Source organism: Triticum aestivum, chromosome 7D, assembly GCF_018294505.1.
Source record: "Triticum aestivum cultivar Chinese Spring chromosome 7D, IWGSC CS RefSeq v2.1, whole genome shotgun sequence".
In the NCBI taxonomy this organism is placed as follows: Eukaryota; Viridiplantae; Streptophyta; class Magnoliopsida; order Poales; family Poaceae; genus Triticum; species Triticum aestivum.
The window spans coordinates 154,060,715-154,078,805 of record NC_057814.1 but is presented as its reverse complement, the minus strand read 5'-3'; the positions used below and the strand labels follow the sequence as shown (position 1 = coordinate 154,078,805).

Below are 18,091 nucleotides of genomic sequence, written 5' to 3'. Positions count from 1 at the left end.
TAACGTCCGTTTCTGCCGTCTATTCTGCTGGCCACATGGCACCTGACAGTGGGACCCACCCGCCAGATTTTGCATTAAACGACTCTAACCGTTCAATCAGCGTTTTTTGCAAACTGTCAACACAATTGTGGTGGGTTTTTGAAAAAAAAAGAATAGTGGTGGTTTTTTGATTTAGGGTCCCCAATTGTGGTGTTTTTTTGCAATTTACTCTTCAAAACCCTACCAACGCAGTATTAAATAAAATGATTCTGCGACCTACATCGATCCCACGTCTAAGGACTAAAATAGTCTAGACGTGAGGGGGAGTGTTGAATATATTGCCCACCTCCCTCCATCAGTTTGGACTGATGTGTGAACTGGTTAGGTGCATAAACCTACAACCAAGAGGTTCAGGGTTTCCAAATTAAATTGGATTATACTCGTTTGGTTTTTCAGGCAAGGTTCATTTTTTTATAAGGATTATATTTTCGTTAGAGATAAGTCCACTCTACAACTTTCAACTTACCACTATGTTTAAGACTCAACCCTGAACTTCGAAACAGTGATCGACTTACTATCCTAAGTGGACTTATCTCTTTCATTCCGCTAAAGATGACTTGTTATCCTTGATCAGTTAGGTTTATGTGCGCAGCACACAATGACACAAGAAAACAGTACTGCCATACATCCATTTATGTAGCATGTAGCTGCGCCCATGGACCTTGGCGAAGAAATAATTTACTAAATACCATTGACAATAATACATCACACTACAGTGGATAATATCAGACAGAGATGCAGTGCAGTTACAACAACTAATTAAGAATCAACGAATGCTAATTTGGGGCGTAGCACTTCTTCCTGATCTCTCCCTCGGCCCCGGTGAGCACGCCGACGTCGCCCATCTTGATCATGGACGCGCTGAAGTCCTTGAAGAACTCGCCGTCGAACTTGCCGGTGGCGATGCGCTGGACGTAGTCCCTGGTGGTGTCGTCGAAGAGGAGCGCGGAGTCGGAGCGGAAGAGGCCCCTCCGCTTGGCGACGTGGCGGTAGTAGCTGGTGTCGAAGGTCTTGAAGCTCCCGGGGTCCATCTCCGACAGCATAGTACGGTCATCAACGCTCTTGCACTTGAGCCTTAGCTTGTCGGCGTACTCGCTGTTCAGAGACGAGTCGACGACGCCATAGGCACCGTTCTCGCCGGCGCCGGTGCTGTTGTAGAGCCGGTCAGCGAAAGACGGGCAGTGCGCCGTGCCGAGCGTGTGGGCGCCGGAGAGCACGACGAGGTCCTTGAGGTCGAGGCCCTTGGAGGCAAAGATCTTGGCGAGCAGAGGGACGTCGCCGGAGGCCGGGGGCAGCTCGTTACTGGCCTCCGTGGCACTGGACACCCTTCCGTCTCTCCTTCCCAACGCCACTGGCCAGAAGGGGCCCTTGGCCAGCACGACGGCGTCGCGGGACATGAGGGTGAGCACGTCAGCGCAGGAGACGATGCCCGGGCACGCGGCCTCGAGCTTGGCCTTCACCCGCTCCACGGAGCCGAACCCTCGCAGGCTCTTGTTCGGCTTGGCGTCCTTCTCCGCCACGTTGCCTTCGGTGGATTCGAGGAGGACAGATGCGTCACAACCCTGCAATTTAATTTGCGTTGCATGTAAGCATGCAATTCATGATCAATAGCAGCAGAAATACGAGAACAGGCAAAGTAACGTACCCTGACGAAACAGTCGTGGAAATGGAGCCGGAGGAGCGGACCAGCGAGGCTGGGCGCGGCGGCGATGATCTTGATCATTTCCTCGCGGACGATCTTCTCGGCGTCTGGGCATGTCTTGCTGTAGAAGCCGATCTCTAGGTTAGCCACCGCTGCCGAGCTAGCTGCGAGAGCCAGCAGGGCCAGAGGGAGCAGCAAAAACCTGACCGCCATGGACCTCAACCAGTTGCACGATCGAACTAAGCTCCAATTAAATGGCTACGGACAAGAATGTTTCAGTACTAGCAATATCTATGTCGACGAAATGAACGGATGATGTGGATTTGTCCTTGCAATCCTTGTATTTATACATATGCGGGCCGGCCGGTTACGTAGTCTTGGGTGCATGTCGACTTGTGACAACCTGTTATCTATATGCACAGGCATGTGCTAACTACCATCTCATTACAACCGCCTCAGTTATCAACTGATTCAGACGCGGCTAAACGAACCAATCAATGCAGAAAAAAGGGGGAAGGAAATAGATGTCGTCGAGGCCATTCAATCGTTCATGATTGGCGTCCAGTGTAACATGCCATGAATCTATCACGAAGAACAAGTTTCAGGGGAAGGCAATTATCCCATAAACTGCCAGAGGATACAATATGCACCAAGGGAATAACCTTCTGTGGCGCCATGTGCTCCAAGGATGATTAGTTTGGGCAGGCTGTATATCAAATATTATCTCTACAGAATTTCCAAGGGTGACTTGTTGCTTCAAGTCGAAAGCTCCTAGTTCGTACGCTAAGGCACGCCAACCATAGCCTCTATACAATGCGTTCTCACTTAGTGTGTCATTGCAAGGAACCCTGAGTTTTTGCACTACCAGTATATCTGCTTACGCCGACGGCCTCAAGTTAGAGGCTTACAACATCTCTAACCAATTCCTCAAAAAACATTAGAGGAGTAAAATAATAAAGCTTTCGGAGAAGAATATATTACTAGCATTCGTATTGCACTTTAAGAATAAAGAAAATAAAAAAAACTTGCGGACAACATTACATTCATATCACACTTTTGGTAATATGCAAAGAATAAACACATAACAGTACAATTTTCACAATCTACTATAATTTACAAACATATTGTATAATACTTGCACGTATACTTACACACACAAAAATTAAAAATGAAGTTGTTTAAGAAATAATGAATTAGTGGCATTTGTACCCCCTTTAAGAAGAAGAAAATAAAAATGACATAATTTGCACACAGTTTATACATAAATTGCATTTTAAATAATTTGCAAGAATAAGCATATAATAGTGGAATGATATTTGTATTGCCCTTAAAGAAAGAAAATAAAATAAAATAAAAACTTAAATAAAAACAAAATCAAAATCAAAATAATAAAGTTTTCTATGTAAGAATGAAACCCTTTAAGAAGAAAGAAAATGAAGAAAAAAGGAAAAAAAATTCAAAACAATGATGTTTTCTAGGGAATAATGAACCCCCTTAAGAAGAAAGAAAAAGAGAAAAAAATTGCACACAACCTAGCCCTGAAATCACACTTTAATAATATGAAAAAGGTACATACGATATTGCAATTTTCGCACTCTATTATAATTTTCACATATGTCATACAATACTCTCGTGTATACTTATTTACACATAAAAAGTTATAAAACAATATTTACTATCAAAGAATGAAGTAGTGGTATTAGTACCACCCTTTAAGAAGAAAAAAATAAAAAAAATCATGATAAAATTTGCCCATAATTTACAAATATATTGATTTTTTATATATGCAAGAACAAACATATAATAGTAGAATTTACATAAAGTAACTTTAAAAGAAGGAATGAATTAGTGTCATTGATATAACCCTTAAATAAGAAATAAAGTGAAATAAAAACTTAAAACAAAAATTTCCACACAATTAGTAAATTGCACTTTTTATAATATGTAAGAAGAAACATATAGCTGTGAAATTCCCGAACTCTAGTATAATATATACACGTAGTACTTGTGTCCATGCATTTACACACACTCAACATCCAAAATACACCTGCTTAATAAACACCCAAAAATAGACATGAAGAAAAAGAAAACTCAACTAAAATAATCAAAGACGCGCAAAAAACAGAAGCAAGCACAAAGAAAAAAAAGGCATATATATCCTAGGTCCTGCTGGCTTGCTCATGGATATCATCTACTGGCGAGAAGTCGTCGTTGTCCACATGAAAGGAGGAAGAAGGAAGAAGGATGAAGAAGGAAGAAGGAAGAAGGAAGAAGGATGAAGAAGGAAGAAGAAGGGAGAGAGGCTTCATGTGGGGTCTACTGATGCGGAGCATCCCAAGGTCATCCCCATGGACCTACCTACATCTCCCATGACACCACGTGGACCGATGACACGAGCTCGTGCAAGGGCTATCGAAAGGAGGTTAACTCTCTCCTTGTTGAACTCCCCTTTGACCCACTTGAGACATGGCTACTACCTCAAACGGAGATGCTTTGTGTGCTTAGGTACCAAGGAAGCAACCAAGGAGAAGTTATGGTGCAAGATGTACATCAATAGCATGAAGAGAATCTGTCCAGTCCAGAAATCCCGGTACAACCGCCCATGTACCGCCCAACTACCGCCCGGGCGGTACAACCGCTCAACTACCGCCCAACTACCGGTCTGGCTTCTGTGATCGAGCGGTGCAAGGCCGGTACAACACCGGTTTATCCCCGTAACAGCCAAAAGACAGGTACAACCGCCCCGACCACCGGTAAAACCGCTACTCCCTTCCCCGAACACCTCCAGGAACCAGCACCTGAGCTCCCAGCGGTACAACTGCCACCATGACCGGTACTACCACCCTGCCTGTGCGCAGTGAAAGGGGTTTCACCCCATGTATCCCCAACTTACCCCTTGGACTATATATATATACTTGTCCCTTAGCTCCGTACTGAAGGAAATATGCCCTAGAGGCAATAATAAAGTTATTATTTTATTTCCTTATATCATGATAAATGTTTATTATTCATGCTAGAATTTTATTAACCGGAAACTTGATACATGTGTGAATACATAGACAAAACAAAGTGTCCCTAGTATGCCTCTACTAGCTAGACTAGCTCGTTAATCAAAGATGGTTAAGTTTCCTGACCATAGACATGTGTTGTCATTTGATGAACGGGATCATATCATTAGAGAATGATGTGATGGACAAGACCCATCCGTTAGCTTAGCATTATGATCGTTAAGTTTTATTGCTATTGCTTTCTTCATGACTTATACATGTTCCTCTGACTATGAGATTATGCAACTCCCGAATACCGGAGGAACACCTTGTGTGTTATCAAACGTCACAACGTAAATGGGTGATTATAAAGATGCTCTACAGGTGTCTCCGAAGGTGTTTGTTGAGTTGGCATAGATCGAGATTAGGATTTGTCACTCCGTGTATCGGAGAGGTATCTCTGGGCCCTCTTGGTAATGCACATCACTATAAGCTTTGCAAACAATGTGACTAATGAGTTAGTTGCGGGATGATGCATTACAGAACGAGTAAAGAGACTTGCCGGTAACGAGATTGAACTAGGTATGATAATACCGACGATCGAATCTCAGGCAAGTAACATACCGATGACAAACACTACAAGAAATATGTCAACTTGTGACCTTCTGTCAGTGACCCTGGAAGAATTGGTCATAAATTTATGACCATTTTAGACCAATTGGTCAAAAACTGTTCGGGGGCCTCCAAGCCCTGAACCATAACGACCATTTTGGTCAGAAATGTCGTAATTTCATTAGAGAAAATGGTCGTAAAGCGAGCATCACTGTCCACTGCCTCACGCCTAGCTGATAACGACCAATATAAAATGGTCACTACACTTGAGTTTGAATGCATTACGATGATTAGGCAGCCACCTCAGCAACCTCGCTTATGTGTCACTGTCTAGGTGTCATTTTTGCTTAAATGTTAAGATTCAACAAACAGACGGGGCACACACTGACAGGTGGGGCCGAGCACTTAATTCGCCCAAAAAAGATGCGTCGGCTGGCACTCGAACCCAGGACCTGGCGCAGGCTTGGCTAGCTCGCTACCACTGAGCTAGAGAGGGACTATTGCTCATATATGTGAATTTATCTATACATTACATTATATAAAACCACGGCTCTCTCGTATCAGTGACAAGTGGGACCTTCCGACCAGGTGGCATCGAACAGAGCAACACTTAGCGTTTTTCTAGGTCTTCTGACCAGGTGGCGGCGGGCGGCGGGCGGAAGCAACCAGCAGGGGCCGACGGACGAGGGCAGGGCCCGTGGGTGGCGGGCGGCGGGCGGAGGCAACCGGCGAGGGAAGCGGACGAGGGCGGGGCCGGCGGCTGAAGCGACCAGCAGGGGCCGCTCGCCTTGCCCACGACCTCGCCGCAGGTGACCTCGCCCATGGCCTCGGGGGCGGAGGCGAGGTAGGGGCGTGGGCGTGGAGGCGAAGCGACCAGCAGGGGCGAGGGCGGGGACCGCTGGTGGTGGTGCAGGGGCCGCTCGCGTCGCCCACGACAGGAATGGCGACCTCGCCCACACATGGGAGACTCGCCGCCGCCGAGCATGGGGGACTCGCCGCCGCCGCAAGCAGGCCTCACCCACGTATGCACCCCTCTCGCCCCCCTCTCCTCTCTGTTTATGTCATTGATTTGATATAGATTTGTTAGGAGAATCTCCACACACAAACACACTGATTTGATGTAGGTTTGTTGCAAGCTTGGAAAAATCTCTTGGAAATGGCATTGATGAATTTGGTAGAAATTGTGAAGAGAATTTCTGTTGATGTAATTGTTAGGAGAATTGCTGTTGATGAAATTGTTAAGAATTATTTTGGAATTCAGTCAATTGTTAGCGGTGAATTATGTTGTCAGCAATCAATAGAACAAAACTCTCTGTTCTATTTTGTCCATGAGTAAATTGCGGTGATGAAATTGCTGTTGGTCTTTCCCTAAAACAGGATCCTTCTAAATTCCTGATTTATTTTGTCCATGAGTAATCTCTACTCTTATAAAAAACCGAGTTGGTGATGATGGTGTGCCTGCCATCTTGTAATATAGACCGTCCGATCTATATCTGACGGATAGAAAGCAAACTATGACAATTTTACAAAAAAAACCCGCACCTCTCTCTACATTTATAGATAAGGCCTTGCTTTGTTCATCCTTATATCCCACAACCTCATTGCTGAGAAATTAAAAAGGAAGTCTCTAGAACAATCTGGCATGGTGGCCGCCTGCCGGCGCCGTCCATCCCCATGCCTCCACCCAGTCCGACCACTGGTCACTACCACGCCCCACTCCTCCTCACCTTATCTCTCATCTTTCTCGAGATATCATTTTTTCGATGAAATTCTCGAGATACCATTTTTCCGATAAAATTCTTGAGATATCATTAGTTTTTACACATGGGATTACTCCTGCATGGGTCAATCACAACAGGTGTTTTGTAAAAAAATGCATTTTGATGTTCCGTGCAATGCACGGGCATCTTGCTAGTAAATAATGAATGCTGAGTAAATAGGATCCTGATCCATTTGACTGATTCATGCCATGAGTAAATATTGAATGCTGATTTATTTTGTACCAAGTTGGTCTTTTGCTGAATTAGGATCCTGGGGTTGATGTAGATTTGATGTAAACTTGGAAAATATGAAGGGAGTCATTTAACTTTGCAGTGCTGTTATTGTTGGTGGTTTAATCACAATAGTTATTTGTGGCAGCATATGTTGTCATTGTTGGTGGTTTAACCACAGTACTTCTTTATAAACCACCTCTGTTTTTTGTGAACCAAGAAGTTTTTGTTAGCTTTTCTTTTCTCCCATGTGAAATCTGTAATTCCTGTGAACTGCTTTTTATTGCTCCCATGTGAAATCAGTAAACCATGTGAACTGGACTAAAGTAGTGAGAAATTGAAATAGCTGAATGTTGTGGTTAGGCAGTTAGCATATAAAGTTGGGTGCCATTACCGCCATCCATTTTCAATAATTAATGTTGATGCACTTAGATTGATTTCCTAAGTTGCAACAATTTGTTGTCTTTGGCAGATGGACAGAAGCTGGATTAGAAAAGGAGTTAGAAAGTTTTCGAAATAACATATGAAAGGAGTTGATGATTTCATGGCATTTGTTCGGGCAAATTTTTCAAACGATGCTGACATTCTTTGCCCATGCTGCGAATGCCTCAACCGTTCAAGAAAGGCTCAAGGAAGAGTGGAAGATCATCTGCTTCTTAATGGGATGTCCAGCACAGATGATAGATGGATATATCATGGAGAACCTTTAGACGGACAACCTCAACATTTTGAAGCTGATACACATGCCCCTCATATGATGGGTGGTGGTGATGCTGGCATTGATTTCATGGAAAAGGTTTTGCAAGATAATGCTGGTTTGGAGGAAGAGGATGGGCATGAAGATGATAGGATTCCTGACCTATTGAAGGATCTGTATGATGCTGAAGATCGTGCTGATGGACATAAGTCATTGTTTGCTGAGGTGTTAGAGGAGGCGAAGCACGCAGCTCATGAAGGGGGTAAATTTTCAAGATTTACCTTCACTGTGAAGTTACTCCCCATCAAGTCTTTCTGCCGGATTAGCAATGCGCCATTCAAGGCAATACTCCGCCTTTTGAGCTTGCAATTCCCTGATAGCTGTGTTCCCAGATCTTATGATGAAGCATTGAGCATAATCCATAGGCTGGGGCTAGGTTATGTTTCAATACATGTGTGCCCAAATAACTGTGTCTTGTTTCGGAAGGATTTGGCAAAGCATGACAACTGTCCAAAATGCAATGCCTCTAGGTGGAAAGATGCTGATTGGAAGAAGTCAATACCGGAGAAGGTACTGAGGCACTTTCCGTTGATACCAAGGCTGCAGCGGATGTTTCACTACTGTAGGATGATGCTAATGCGCGACACTACGATCAGAGACCCTTCGACAAAACTGTGTGCGATGCCATAATTGCAAACGGTGGTGTAAAAAAACCCATAAAAAGGTGCAAAACATTTGCGATGATGGATGCATCAAACACGGTTGCGAAGCAGGGCATACGGTTGATCCAGACGAACTGTTTGCGATTAGACAGAACAACAGAAACGGGTAGCCATATTAATGCGTGTGCGATATACGGCATACGGTTCGCTCCGATGAACTGTTTGCTATTAGGGAAAGCAACAGAAACAGTCAGCCAGATCATGGTGTGTGTGTGATATACGGCATACGGTTCAGTCGAATGAACTGTTTTCAATTAGGGAATAGAACATAAACGGTTCAACTTAACAAGATATGTGTGATACGCGGCAAAAAGGCTCGGAGGTTAATTCAAGAACAAGTACACAGAGGTTAATTCGACATACATGACATAAGTTTCACAGAAATCATGTCACTTTTTTTGGAAAACATTTAGTTGCGTTGAATGTATATAATAATGCTCCGTACTATTAGTTGAATTAACCTCGAGGTCCATGTTTTGGAAACATGTCGTAAAGTAACGGGAGTTCTGTTAGATGAGCTATATATATCGGTAGGGAAGCTGGTCCTTGCTGCTGTAGGATCCCTCTTTGCATCCTTTATTGGGCACCTGGATGACCGTCTGTTGCCACCCAATGGTTAATGCCACGTCCTTCGCATGGCAGTTTTTGCAGCGGGTAACTACATCGTCGCGCTGCGCCCGGCGCAACCGCATGCACACGAACGTGCGTGAGCATGCGCCGGCCCCAAACACTGGCAGCACACCTTATAAATTGACGGATGGATTACTAGTTACAGTGATGCATATAATTAAGCAAAGGGATCGCACATGTCTGTATTGACTAGAACGAGAATGCAATAGCACAATAAGAATTAAGGCCACGATGATGCAATCGCAGTGGTGGTTACAGGAGGCAAGAAGAAAGATGCATCCATCAACGTGCGACCTCCTCCTCCTCAACTCAGTGCGCCGGGCCACCGTCCGGCGGCTAAGGAGCGGCGGCTTTTGTGGCGAGGTCAAGGTGCTTCTCAGCTAAGGCATCCAAGGCTTCCAGCCGGTTGAAGAAGGCCAATGTCGTAGCGTCCTCACTGGCCTTGTAGATACCTATGTACACGATTCGCTCGTACACATGGATGTGTAGGTCTATGGTTTCTTGCAGGGCGAGGCGCCTCGCGGCGAGCGTGACCTCCAGGTGGACATTCTTCGTGGCATCAGCGGGCAGTCGCAGGGCCACCAGTGCTTGAAAGCGGTTCCGACCATGGAGGCCGATTAGGGTGGCAGGCAATAAGGAGCCCGGGCGCGCGGGCTGGAGGAGTACGGCGATGTTATCCGCGAGCTTCTTGACAACGGTGAACCTGTTGATGGCGTCGACGGCGGCCATCCACCAACCGGTTGCCAACACCCATGTGGAGACGATCCACGGTGCCATGCCGCAGGCCGGCGTCATGGACCATCTGGCACAGCCGCTGGCCGCTCACGCGCATCGCAGCCATGGGTATGGAGTGAGTACTTTTGCGCTTATTAGTGTAGGTGATTAGGCAAATGCTTAGGTGCGTACGATGTGGTAGATGCATTGGAATGGAGGGGCGCCTTTATATGAGTGCAAACTGCGTTGCATTCACATCGTGCTGCCTCTTTTCCCGGTCCTCCTCCCATTACTTCCCTCATGCATTCACATGATGCTAATTGAAGGAGGATGCATCATTGGCTGTTCAACATTTCGGGAACCTCTACCCTCTCCCTCGTCTGCATTAAAGCCATATCGGGAACTACGCCGCCCGCTATCAAATCGAATAGTACTGCGCCGCCCGCTGCATGCCCGGCTGAACACGCCTCCTCGCCTCCATCTATGCTTAATTACTGAATTTTAGTTGCAAAAATTAGATACTGTTAGTGATTTTTAGCTTCATATTTTGACAAATCACAGTGTTACAAAGTTAGCAAATGGCAATGTTACTAGATCAACAAATGTCAATCTTTCTAGTTTGACAAATGGCAACATACCCAATATGACAGATGCAAATCGCACCAAATTGTTTGTAAGTGGTTCACAGGGGTCATCCAAACGAACCATTTGTGTTCAAGAGATGCACAAATCCTGCTCTCACTTTGCATACGGGTGTTCTATCTAAAACGTTTGCGATCAAGAGCCATTAAAACCTATAGCTATTAAAACCAAGACACGTGGCGTCATGTGAATGGTTAACATAACGCACACGGTTTGAATTATACAAACGTTTGAGATATTAAAGTGGCAGCTATTTTTTCAAAATGCCTTTGTTGGCTGTTATTCGAGTGCGCCTTCTCTCAAAATGGACACGAAAAATACCACATCATGTCGGGTGCCATTCCGTTATAGCATGCCAAGTTTCATGAATTTCAGACGAGTTTTGGATTTACTAGAATTTAAAAACAAAGTATCTCAACGTTTTGCCGGCAATCAACGGTGCCCTGGTGTTTGAAATTCATTCCCATTTCTTGCATTGGACCTAAGCATGCACCCAAGGACAAAGATTAGATTTTCAACCAATTTATATGCACTGGAGCATGTGCATGTAGTTCAAATTTGAATTATGTACATCAATGCATTGAAAACTCACTTAATGCATAAAAATGTCCAAACGAACCCCGAAATATCACAAAAAATAACACAACACTCCTGTTGTTCTATGTTGACACGAGAATTTTTTTGAAAGAAATAAGAGGCAATGGATATCGTTTCGTCCCCAAAGGTGGGGCGTTCCCTACCGAAACCATCATGCTTGTTGTGAGAAGCTCTGGTTTGTGAGAAGCATATACCCAAACCTGCCCCAAAATGGGACAAAAAATTTACCACGACATGTTGATGCCGCTCCATGATAGCATGCCAAGTTTCATGATTTCACACGAGTTTTGGATTTACTAGAATTTAAAAACAAGATATCTCAATGTTTGCGGCCGAGTGACGGTGGCAGGGTGTTTGACATTCATTCCTATTTCTTGCATGGGACCTAAGCATGCACCCAAGGACAAAGATTTGATTTTTCAACCAATTTATATGCACTGGAGCATGTGCATGTAGTTCAAATTTGAATTATGCACATAAATGCATTGAAAACTCAGTTAATGCATAAAAATGTCCAAACGAACCCTGAATAATTCCAATTCTTTTATGATCACTACAGATAAAAGGTCTAGCAATTCAAACACCGTCCATGGCCGCTGTGACCCCATTATGAATTTCAAATCAAGACGAAAAATCAAGTAGATCACACATAGTTTATTATAACCATCCGTGTGAGATGCAACACAAAATATCTTGGAGCACCGTCAGAGTATAGTACGCATACGGCTTATGCGAGAAGGTGCGACGGCTACAGTCCACAGCCCGCTCTGAATAAGGGACCGTGTCTGATGACACTTTGCGCGCCAGTTATTTTGCTGAAGCGATTCCAAATTTTCGGCTTTCGCGAAAATATGTACCTCCCCGCCCCCTCCCCCTTACCAAAAGCCACATTTCCCCTATTTCCGCCTTCCTTTCCAAGTTGAAACCTTCACTCCTTGCTTGCAGCGCCGCCTCCTCGCTGGCGACCCTCCTTCACGCTGCTCGGCCTCGCCTATCCAGGCAGGTATTCCACACCCGACCCCCATCCTCCTCCTCCTTCCACATCCCACATGCCCCGACCGCCAGCGCGAGCGCGACACCTTCCACCCAAATGACCAACCCCTCCACCAAATAAGCGCCGGCCTAAGCCATGGTGCACGCAGTATAGCCAGGATCTCAAGGAGCATTTGGCAGCGGAGAAGCAAATCGCGTCCGTACACGCGGATGAGGTCGCGATGGCTGCCATTCGTGCCGACCCCCAGATCTTGGAGGAGCACCTCGCCGTCGAGGCCACCGTCGACGCCTCACGCGCCGACACCGCGACGCAGTTGGCTACTTTAAAGGACAGTCCATGGCGTTTTCTCGAGGCCACCGTCGGTGCCTTCGACGAAGACTACGAGGTGTTTTCTCAACGTGCACGTGCTTACCTCATCTCGAGAGCCAGCAGGTTGGTGCCCCGAGCGGCTCAGGCAATTCACCACTACAACGAGGTCATCCACAATGCGGAGGCCTCGCCCTCTTCCATGTCCAAGGAGCCAATCGCATCGATATCTCCGACAATGAGGAGTAGCTTGTCTTATTAGCTCACTACAAGGACCCATGTTCAGTTTGCTAGCTACTGCCTTTCCTTAACAAATTCTAGTGAATTATGCTATCTACTTTTACCATGCAATCTTCTGCTATAGTGTATATGTTCTATATGTCGTGCAATGTGGTGTTCAGTTAACTGCTTGGTTCAATTCTGCAAATGTGATGTTCAATTCTTCAGGGTGCAATATTTCCAAGTTATTAAGCATGCTTGGTTTGGTTAACTGTCTGATCTTCTATTACGAGTATGTTATATTGTGCAATGTAGTGCTTAGTTAACGTTTGGTTCATTTGTTGTGGTGTTTAGTTAACTGCTTTGTTCAATTCTGCACTGCGATGTTCAATTGTTGTGGCTGCATTCTGTTATTGTATACCATGTGAGGAATAAATCGAATTTGGCTGTACTAAATACATGAGAAACAAATACAATTGCTATATTTCCAAGTTGTTAAGCATGCTTGGTTTGATTAACTGTCTGATCTTCTATTACGAGTATCTTATATTGTGCAATGTGGTGCTCAGTTAACAATTGGTTCATTCGTTGTGGTGTTTAGTTAACTTCTTGGTTCAATTCTGCAATGCAATGTTCAATTGTTGTGGCTGCATTCTGTTATTGTATACCATGTGAGGAATAAATCGAATTTGGCTGTACTAAATACATGAGAAACAAATACAATTGCTATATTTCCAAGTTGTTAAGCATGCTTGGTTTGGTTAACTGTCTGATCTTCTATTAGGAGTATGTTATATTGTGCAATGTGGTGCTCAGTTAACGTTTGGTTCATTTGTTGTGGTGTTTAGTTAACTGCTTGGTTCAATTCTGCAATGCGATGTTCAATTGTTGTGTCTGCATTCTGTTATTGTATACCATGTGAGGAATAAATCGAATTTGGCTGCACTTAATACATGAGAAACATATACAAGTGCTATATTTCCTAGTTCTTAATCATGCTTGGTTTGGATAAATGGGTTTTCCATGTGGCTTGAATTAATCTGATGAATATGCAATGTGCTTATTTTTCATCAACATATTTTACTGATAGCATGCAAACCCTTACTTAACCTGATGACTAACTACCTTATATGTGTTTCAGGGAAACAATGGGAAGCACTGAGGTTTACAAGATGGTACTAACTATTATACCTTGCCTTTGTTTTATTCCTTTGCCCCATTTCCAATATAGAGAAGATATTTATGCACATCCTTGTTTTCAGGTTTCACTGATGATTACCTCTCAAACCACCTCTGTGGTCAGGAGGCGAGGAAAGTTTTCATATAACACCCACGGTTCAATATTGAAGTGTTCCTAAAGAGGTCGAAGGATGGACGGTAAATCATCCACCGGCACTGGCCTAAAGTTGCAAAGACCTTCAACATGAATGAAGGCTCAATATTCGCCTTCCGCTTCAGCAGTTTTCCAGATGAGATGCATCTCTCTATGTACCGTCTATGATGCTAATTTCGAAAGGTTCTAGATGTTGCATGTGAAACTTGCTGCTGGTGCAGTTGTGTAATGGGGTAGCTGAGTGCTGAAGCTATATCATGTTGTACTCCGATGTATTTCAATTATGAAATCCTGCTTCCTTTATATGGAAATGGAATATATTATGTGCTTAGTATGAATGTCAATTACATTAGTAAATGGATTAATAATAATAGGGCAATTAGCCCGCTAATTGGCCAATTAGCTTGCTAATTCGGTTTTCCTATTGCAAACGGTTATTGAGAAAACACAGTGGGCGATGAGCTCAGGCAACGCACACAGTTTCTAGGAATAAACCGTGTTAAATCAATGACAATCACACACGACATTCTCTTGCAAACTGTTTGCGTTACGCCACCTTGCGCAAACGTTTTCCTTGGAGTGACTGTGTGGGATGTATATATGAACGGAAACGTTTAGCAGTGAGTGACTGTGTGGGATGTACTTGCGATCGGATTTTTTTGCCGTATAATTGTATTTTTAGCTCTACTATACGTATTTCCGTATTTGAGCGCTCGCCGGTCGCACACGACCTCATTTTGCCGAGCGTGTGTGCCAGGTGGGCATATCCCCAACGGTTTCTGGGTCGTGTGGGAAGGACCCCCCTATCGCCCACACTCACTAGGCGACAGTTCCAAATGCCGTCACGGCAAGGGGTTAAAAACCGTTTGTATAGGACCGACGCGTACCAGTGTTTATCTCAAAGAAATCATCGCTGGAGGTACAATGGCACAAGCTGAAGCGGCAACCTGTGCACAATGAGCTGAGCCATCTAGTGGATGGAGAGGCATGGCAAGAGTTTGATAGTATACATCTAGATTTTGCTGCAGATCCAAGGAACATAAAACTTGGCATTGCCACAGATGGCTTTAATCCATTTGGGAACATGAGCACGTTTATAGCATGTGGCCAGTTTTTGTGGCGCTGTACAACCTGCCACCATGGGCATGCATGGATCAGTCCAACTTCATGATGTCGTTGCTTATCCCGGGTCCAGAGTCTCCAGGAAAGGATTTTGATGTCTTTATGGAGCCCCTCGTAGAAGAACTGCTCCAACTCTGGACTGGTGTACCTACATACGATGCCTTGAGTCCGGAAGAAAAGTTCAATCTACGTGCTGGAATCATATGGTCCATGCATGATTTCCCGGCTCTGCACACTCTGTCTGGGAGGATCACAGCAGGTTATCAGGCTTATGTCCATTGTGACAAAGACCCTTGCTCAAAGAGAATAAGGAGCAAGATCTGCTATATTGGGCACCGCCACTTTCTTCCCTGAAACCATTGCTGGCGAAGAAGCAAAGATTTTAATGGTGATAATGAAACCCATGACAAGCCAGCTGAATTCACTAAAGAAGAGCTAGAGCAGCAACTTCAAAAGGTGAAAGATGTGAGACTAGGAAAGCTTGCGAAGAAAAGAAAGCGTGAGGAAGGTCAATGTTGGGACCGGAGGTCTTGTTTGTGGGACCTGCCATACTGGGCTGATCTGAAATTAAGGCATAATCTCGATGTAATGCACATTGAGAAAAACATATGCGAGAATCTGCTAGGGAGGTTTCTGAACATTGAAGGGAAGACAAAGGACATGGTTAGTTCTAGGCTAGATTTGGAGGACATGGGCATAAGAGAAGATTTGCATCTACAACACAATGAAGATGAAGATTCATTTGAAATGCCACGAGCATGGTATACAATGAGTAAAGAACAAAAGCTTGCATTATGTGAATTCCTAAGAGCGCTGAAATATCCAGATGGTTATGCTGCTAACCTAGCAAAGTGTGTTACTTCTGATGGATTCAAGCTTTCAATACTAAAAACCCATGATTGTCACATCCTCCTCCAAAGGATTTTACCGGCGGGCCTCCGAGGAATCATGGACAAGGATATATATGAAGCGGTTGCTGAGCTGGGAAATTTCTTTAGAGAACTGTGCTGCAAAACACTCAAGTTAACTGTCCTGGAAAGACTTGAAAAAGAAATCCCAATTATTCTTTGCAAGCTCGAGAAGATTTTACCTCCAGCTTTCTTCACCGTGGTGGTCCATTTGGCGGTGCACTTACCAAAAGAGGCAAAGCTTAGAGGCCCTATGCAATATAGTTGGATGTACCCAATCGAAAGAAGGCTACTTACTTGTAAGCGTTATGTGCGAAACACGGCAAGACCTGAAGGTTCGATTGCTGAAGCATATGTCGTTGACGAGTGCTTGACTTTTTGCTCTAGATACTTTGGCGATGTGGAAACAAGATGGAACTGGCCGGGCAGAAATAGAGAGCGGTTTGATTTGCAAAGTGGCGATGTCTCTGTTCTAAACCATGGTGTGAACTTTCTTGGAGCCTCATAATACTTGGAGGCTGGTGATGAATATTGATGGTAGCTGCAACTACGTCGGTATTTCCCCGGAGAGGGAGGGATGATGTAGCACATCGACGGTAGGTATTTACCTCACTTATGAAACCAAGGTATCGAACCAGTAGGAGAACCAAGCAACACAACGTAAACATCACCTACACACAAACAACAACGCCTCGCAACCCAACGGGTTAAAGGGCTTGTCAATCCCTTCCGGGGTACGGCGCCTCAAGATAGGCAAGCAGACGTGAGGTAAATTGTAGTAGATTGATAGATCGAACGCCAAATAAAATAAATAAATATAAAATGCAGCAAGGTATTTTTGTATTTTTTTGGTTTAATAGATCTGAATAAAAATGCAAATGAAAAGTAGATCACAAGGCAAATATATGAGAAAGAAGACCCGGGGGCCGTAGGTTTCACTAGTGGCTTCTCTCGAGAAAAATAACAAACGGTGGGTAAACAAATTACTGTTGGGCAATTGATAGAACTTCAAATAATTATGACGATATCTAGGCAATGATCATTACATATGCATCACGTCCAAGATTAGTAGACCGACTACTGCCTGCATCTACTACTATTACTCCACACATCGACCGCTATCCAGCATGCATCTAGTCTATTAAGTTCATGGAAAAACGGAGTAATGCAGTAAGAACGATGACATGATGTAGACAAGATTCGTTTATATATATGGCGGTAGACATAGATCTCGTCTTTTTATCCTTAGTAGCAATGATACATACGTGTCATTTCCCTTTCTGTTACTGGGATCGAGCACCGTAAGATCGAACCCACTACCGGGGACCTCTTCCCATTGCAAGATAAATAGATCAAGGTTGCCAAACAAAACCTAAATATCGGAGAAGAAATACGAGGCTATAAGTAATCATGCATATAAGAGATCAAAGAAACTCAAATAACTTTCATGGATATAAAAAGATAAAACTGATCATAAACTCGAAGTTCATCAGATCCCAACAAACACACCGCAAAAGAGTTAGATCATATGGATCTCCAAGAGACCATTGTATTGAGAATTCAGCGAGAGAGAGAAAGCCATCTAGCTACTAACTACGGACCCGAAGGTCTACAAAGAACTACTCACGCATCATCGGAGAGGCACCAATGGAGGTGGTGAACCCCATCTGAGATGGTGTCTAGATTGGATCTGGTGGTTCTGGACTCTGCGGCGGCTGGATGAATATTTCGTAGACTCCCCTAGGGTTCTGGTATTTTTGGGGTATTTATAGAGCAAAGAGGCGGTCTGGGGGGCAACCGAGGTGGGCACAACCCACTAGGGCGCGCCAGGGCCTCCCGGCGCGCCCTGGTGGGTTCTTTCCTCCTCGGGACTCCCCCAGGTGCAACCAGGGCCCATTTGCTTCCTTTTGGCTCATAAAAAAAATCATCGTGAAGT

At 44.4% G+C, this 18,091-nt stretch overlaps 1 protein-coding gene across 1 annotated transcript; it reads right to left on the bottom strand.

Moving 5' to 3' along the window:
• Positions 1 to 735: 735 nt before the first annotated feature.
• LOC123169245 (peroxidase 1) lies at positions 736 to 1,977 on the bottom strand. Its single transcript, XM_044587083.1, has 2 exons — positions 1,685 to 1,977; positions 736 to 1,601 (listed from the first exon to the last, which is right to left on the bottom strand). Exons 1-2 carry the CDS (start codon positions 1,892 to 1,894, stop codon positions 816 to 818), a joined length of 996 nt encoding a protein of 331 aa, XP_044443018.1. The 5' UTR covers positions 1,895 to 1,977; the 3' UTR covers positions 736 to 815.
• Positions 1,978 to 18,091: the final 16,114 nt, after the last annotated feature.

Coding starts and splice junctions, on each gene's coding strand:
- LOC123169245 (XM_044587083.1), bottom strand. CDS start 1,894: ATGGCGGTCAGGTTTTTGCTGCTCCCTCTGGCCCTGCTGGCTCTCGCA. Junction 1,602..1,684: donor TCCACGACTGTTTCGTCAGG/GTACGTTACTTT, acceptor ATTAAATTGCAG/GGTTGTGACGCATCTGTCCT.